General features: G+C 45.5%; 1 protein-coding gene across 1 annotated transcript in view; it reads right to left on the bottom strand.

The window, feature by feature from the left end:
- Window positions 1–228: 228 nt before the first annotated feature.
- Window positions 229–6456, bottom strand: part of Lmo3 (LIM domain only 3 (rhombotin-like 2)) — a 39254-nt gene continuing 33026 nt past the window's right edge. Inside the window, exons 2-3 of the mRNA XM_013025091.1 lie at window positions 5725–5850; window positions 229–334 (exon numbers count right to left, since the gene is read on the bottom strand). Of these exons, the coding sequence (XP_012880545.1) occupies window positions 229–334; window positions 5725–5850 (232 nt within the window). The remainder of the gene's footprint in view (window positions 335–5724; window positions 5851–6456) is intronic.

Here is a 6456-nt window from a genome sequence, read left to right on the forward strand (position 1 = left end):
ACATTACATTTTCTTTTCCTTTAATAATAATAATAATAATATTAATGATCAATCAACTCTGATCAAGGCCTTCTCACTGGGTGACAGGTGCAGTCCAGGTTTTTTCCCAAGGAGCCAGTCCACCTGGAGGCAGAAGGTTCTGGCTTTGAATTTTATATACATGAACAGAGGGAAGGAACGCAGCGCTGAGCCGTTCTTGGTGGAGGGAGGGGGTGCGGAGGGGGCGGGTCAGCGGACTTGGGGTGCGTAGCCTTCTTTCATTAAGCCTTCTTCGTAGTCCGTCTGGCACAGGATCATGTTGTTCTTCAGGAAGAACTTGTCTCCGACACAAAACCTGCAAACCAAACCACACCAGGCCCCAGTGAAGCACCGGCTGTAGATACATAGGTGTGAGCGTGGTACCCACACCCAGGTGCTATTTTCCTTGTACAAGGGGCCCCTGGGAATGCTACCCCCCATTCCCTCCCACGCCCCCCCAAAAGGTAGTCTTAACAGCTGGGTTCAGGGAAGTCACTGATGTTCAGGACAAGAACGCAGCCAACTGGTTCAGTGGGTAAAACATGCTGGCCAGCAATGGACAAGCCCTGGGTGTGCAGGTATGGGGGGGCGGTTAAGGTGAACACACACTGGACCCGAGTGACAGGGGCTTCTTTTATCTCTTCTTTTCTTGCTCCTCTCTCTTCCTGCTTCTCCAGTCTCTCTCTCTCCTCTGTCTCTTTCCTTCCTTTTCTCTCTTTCTCTCCCCTCTCTTCTGTCTCTGTCACTGTCTCTGTCTCTCTCTGTCATTGTCTCTGTATCTGTCTGTCTCTCTGTCATTGTCTCTATCTCTGTCTGTCTCTGTCTCTCTCCCCAATGGTAAGAAGAAAATAATCAGTCTGTATTTGCACTCACTGAAGTGAAATTTTTATTTTTATTTTTGTCGGTCGTGGGGCTTGAATTCTGGGCCTGGGCGCTGTCCCTCAGCTTTTCAGCTCAAGGCTGGCGCTCTACCACTTGAGCCACAGCGCCACTTCCGGCTTTGTCTGCTTATGTGGTGTTGAGGAATCAAACCCAGGGCCTCACGCATGCCAGGTGAGCAGTCTACCCCTGAGCCACCTTCCCAGCCCTGAAGTGAAATTTTCAAAGCAACACTCATTACTCCTTGGTTTTATTCTGGGGCTTTCCTTATGGACGAGCTATGGTTAGAAGGTTAAAAAAAATGAAAAAAAAACCCAAGCATTAAAATGAACCAAAGAACGGATTCTGATTCCAGGCTTTCTCGAATGTTTCCTGGGGCCTAGGAATTAAGAAACACAGTGAAGAGTCATGTGCTTTGGCCTGTAGCTTCTTCTTTGTCTGCACCAAATCCACCAACTCTGACACCGTAAATTCCACCGCGCCCAGCTTTCCAGCTGAGTCAGTTGGGAGAGCTTCCTCACAGGGGGAGGAGGCAAATACAACCAGTGTGCCCCCCTGCAGAAATCCGGCTTTTTATTTGCATCAAGCATTGTTTAATGTGCCAGATTGCTCTGGTTTTAATGGGGGTTCTTTTTGTATTTTTTTTTCTCTTCTTCTTCAAATCTTTTGTGTCATTTCCCCATGGCTGACACTGTGGACATAATTAAGGTCAGAAATAAATGTCAGTGCTGTTTCCAGTACATTTAACAGTGAATTAATTCTGGAGAGATCTGTATATATATGTGTGTGTGTGTGTGTGTGTATGCGTTTTATATATACAGATACATATTATATACAGTACATTACTAAATATATATAATATGCATGTATCTATCATATATAAATATGTACTATTTATAATATATTATGATTGTATAATTATAATAAAAATATAAAATATATGATAGAATAAATATTATTAAATAATATATATGAAAATAATATATTATGTATAATTTATGTACTATATTAAATTATGAGAAAATAATATAATTTATAATATATAATTTATATGATATAAATAACATGTTATGAGAAAATAATATAGTATGTTAACATAATATAATATATGATTATGTACAATTTATATTAATGAATAATATATTAGGATAAAATAATATAATAACTTAATAACATATGTATAATTTATATTATATGAATAATATATTATGACAAAATAATATAATAATTTAATAATATATATGATTATGTATAATTTATATTATATAAATAATATATTCTGATAAAATAATATAAGTTTATAATATATATGATTGTGTATAATTTATATTATATAAATAATACATTATGATAAAATAAGATACTATAATATATGATTGCCTATAATTTATATTATATAAATAGTATATTATGATAATATAATATAATATATATCATTGTGTATAATTTATATTATATAAATAGTATAGTATGATAATATTATACTATATATGATTGTGTATAATTTATATGACATGAATAATACATTATGATACTATCATGTAATAATGTGATAACATGTATGATTGTGTATAATTTATATTATATAAATAGTATAGTATGATATCATATTGCTATAATATGATAACAGGTATGATTGTGTATAATTTATATTATATCAATAGTACAGTATGATAACATATTGGTATATGATAACATGGATGATTGTGTATAACTGAATGGTAGCAGTGTGGCCTTCTGCAGCAGTAGACCCGAGTCAGAGAAGCTCCTCATCCTTACACATATTGACCTTACGAACCCGTCCTTCCAGCCTCTCTATCCCGTAGCTTTCTGCGGTTGGGGAGCCATCGTGAAGCACAGATTGTGCACCGACCCCCCCCTTCATGTGCACCGACCCCCCCTTCATGTGCACCGACCCCCACCCTTCATGTGCACCGACCCCCCCTTCATGTGCACCGACCCCCCCTTCATGTGCACCGACCCCCCCTTCATGTGCACCGACCCCCCCCCTTCATGTGCACCGACCCCCCCCCCACCCTTCATGTGCTGTGAAGTGAGGAGCTGCTGGGAATGTCGACATGTCAAAGGTGGGGACACTGGACAAACAGAGAGAGAGAGGAGGGGGCGTGTGCCGGAGAGAGCTTCCATACTTACCCTTGCTGCCTTTCCCTGCCCATCCGCTGGCTGCCGGCGGAAACGCCCTTCCCTGGCTCCAGGCTGGGCGCTCTACCACTTGAACCACAGCGCTACTTCTGGCTTGGTTTTTTTTTTTTTTTTAGATTAAGAGCCTCACAGACTTTCCCACCCTGGGGTGGGGGGTGGGGTTGGCCTCCAACCTCCATCTTCTGACCCCAGCTAGGATGACAGGTGTGAGCCACCGGCTCTCTCCATCTTCCAGTGGTTGAACAGAGAGGGGTTACACCTGGATTACAACAGGTACTATGTCTCTGGGTGCACATCGTTTTCCAATACGGTTTGACCAGAAGGAGAGCTTTTTCCAGTCACCCCTGATGGGAGAAAGAGACTTCTCCTATGTCCCCCACCTTCGGTGTCTTCTACCTTGAGGGGTGCGGAATCTGTCTTGTTCTTCTTGGCTGGCAAAGATGAGCTAGTTCAGTTGATTGGAGAAGTTGGTCTTGTAGGATCTGCCTCCCCTCCCCGTCCTCCCCCCCCCCACGAATGACAAGACAATAACTTAGTGCTAATTGTGCATAACCGGCATTAATGCCCACAGGGCCATGAGAACACGCGGGCGTTGGAAGACACAGGGAAAATATATGAGGTGCCATTTGAATCGCGGGGACCAGGCCTGTGCTCTGCATGCGAGAGGCCAGGTGCATTTCTGGGGTGAAAAATCAAATGGATGGGTGATTTGTGAAGAGCCCCCCAGCACCTCCGATTCCTTCTGGTGGTGCTCAGCTTGGAGGAGATGATGTCTCAAATACACGAGCATGTCTATCTATATAAATACATATTATATATATGTGTGTGTGTGTCTATGAGGATTCTATCACTGTAACAGAAACATAATGCGAGAGACAATACGGCATTAATGTGATGCGTCCTTGGGATTCTATGTCATCTCGTGGTAACAACGCCAAGGTGGAGCAGGGATTCTTGGGGGAAGAATCAGGTCACGTGGGTGTGTGTCGTCTGGTGACTTTCTGGCAGGAGAGTAACAGGTTGATCTGGGCTGATTGGGGATGGGTGTTAGTTCCCGCCAGGGTCCTCCATTCAAACCGCAGTTCCTTTGTGGGTCCTCGCCGTTTTCCACGTAATAGTACTGAAAAAGGGAGTGAGCCGACCACCTGCCCCTGGGGCTGAGCAGCGAGGGGGTGCACCCGTACCTTGCGCCCCTAAAATCGGGAGGTGGTGGTGGTGTCTGATTCAGATGGAAAGAGTTTTTAAAAGATATCAGAAATCAAGATTCCTTCCTGTTCATTTTATTTTGTAAATTTGGCTTGAAATAAGGCCTCCCTTAGTAGCCCAGACAGAGCCTCCTGCCTTGGCCTTCTGGGTGCTGGAACTACAGGTGTGGACAACAGCACTTGGCATTCCTTCCTCCCTCTCTGCCTGCCTGCCTTCCTTCCTTCCTTCCTTCCTTCCTACCTTCCTTCCTTCCTTCCTTCCTTCCTTCCTTGTGTCAGTCCTGGGGCTTAAACTCAGGGCCAGGGACTGTCCCTGAGCTCTTTCACTCAAGGCTGGTGCTCTACCCCTTGAGCCACAGCGCCACTTCCGGTTTTCTGGTGGTTCATGGGAGATCAGAGTCTCACAGACTTTCCTGCCCTGGCTGGCCTCGAACCGCCATCCTCGGATCTCAGCCTCCTGAGTAGCTGGGATGACAGGCGGGAGCCACTGGTGCCCGGCTGTATTTTTCTTTTAAGAGCCTATCTATGTGTAATCTGTACAGTAGTTTTTGTGTATAACTTGTCACGCCCACGTAGACACACTCCCAATGATTTGTTCACTAAAATATTAATGGTTTTTTTTTTCTAGAAAAGTCACCGGAGGGGGTGGGGTCGATACTGCTCTGTCTCCTTTACAGTTCGTAAGCTTTCTCCTCTAGCTGCGTCTGTGTGCTTGGTAAACTAGAATGGCCACGAAGCTTACGGTGGTCTACGAAGATCTGGATTTTCGCCGGAAACAAAGCGAGTCTTGGAGTGGAATGAAGTTCTTCAGTCGAACCACTTAGCTCCCCCCCGGGGCAAATGGGAAAGTGGAGCTGGTGGTCACGCAGCCAGGTTAGAATCCAGATGTTTCCAGAGGCCCTGGGTGACATTTACCACGTTGCTTTTCTAACGCGGATCCTTATTTCATGATTCGTTCAGGAAACTTAGAAAAGTACGCACGGAAGACGGAGTAAAATGAATCACATGGAATCAAGGACTAACCGGTGTCAATGGCTCCCGCCTGTCATCCCAGCTACTCGGGAGGCTGAGATCTGAGGATCGTGGTTCAAACCCAGCCCGGGGCAGGAACGTCCATGAGACTCTGATCTCCAATGGACCAGCCAAAAAGCCCAAAAATGGAGTTGTGGTTCAAGTGGTAGAGCGATTGCATTGAGCACCAGAGCTCAGGGGTGGTGCCCAGGACCTGAGTTCAATCCTCAGTACTGGCGTGTGTGTGTGTGTGTGTGTGTGTGTGTGTACAAACCATCAGGGAAACACATGCAGCAAGGAAGACGGAAACACGTGCTCCCCGATCGCTGTATACAAACCTGCTCCTACCGCTCTGTGCTCCCCCAAGGAGTGCTAGAAAGACAGACAGGTGCTCCACCAGCTTGGGTGAAGACAGAGGCCGACAGGAAGCACCCTGGCGGCTGCTCACCTCTGGTTGCAGAGCTGGCAGGCAAAGCAGTCCAGGTGGTACACGTTGTCCTTGGCCCTCATCACCATCTCGAAGGCGGGGATGAGCTTGCTGCAGGCCGCGCAGTTCCCCGTGACGCCAAAAAGCCTGCAAGACACGATCGACAGTCAGTGTGTGTGCGCGTGTGTGTATGTATGCGTGTGTGTGTGCTCGTGTCTGTGCATGCATGTGTGTGTGCATGCATGTGCGTGTGCATGCACGTGCGTGCATGCACGTGCATGCATGTGCGTGTGTGCTTGTGCGCGCGTGTGTGCATGTATGTGTGTGCGTGTGCATGTGTGCTTGCATGTGTGTGTGTGCACATGTGCGTGTGTGCATGTGCATGCATGTGCGTGTGTGCTTGTGCATGCATGCATGTGTGTGTGCGTGTGTGTGCGTGCATGTGTGTGTGTGCTTGTGCATGCGCGTGTGTGTGCGTGTGTGTGCGTGCGTGAGCGTGCGTGTGTGCTGTGATACTGTTCATAACTGTATCTTGTACCAAGTGGTTAATGCATGTCTTCTTTTTTCTTCAATTATTATTCTTAATATTCATAGTATTATTATTATCATTATTATCTAGGATGAAAACACATCTGCCAGTCTTTCTTTCTTTCCTTCCTTCCTTCCTTTCCTTCCTTCCTTCCTCCTTTCCTTCCTCCCTCCCTCCCTATTTCCTTCCTTCCTTCCTTTCCTTCCTTCCCTTCCTTCCTTCCT

This window comes from Dipodomys ordii, unplaced genomic scaffold (genome assembly GCF_000151885.1).
Source record: "Dipodomys ordii isolate 6190 unplaced genomic scaffold, Dord_2.0 Scaffold81, whole genome shotgun sequence".
Classification (NCBI taxonomy): domain Eukaryota; kingdom Metazoa; phylum Chordata; class Mammalia; order Rodentia; family Heteromyidae; genus Dipodomys; species Dipodomys ordii.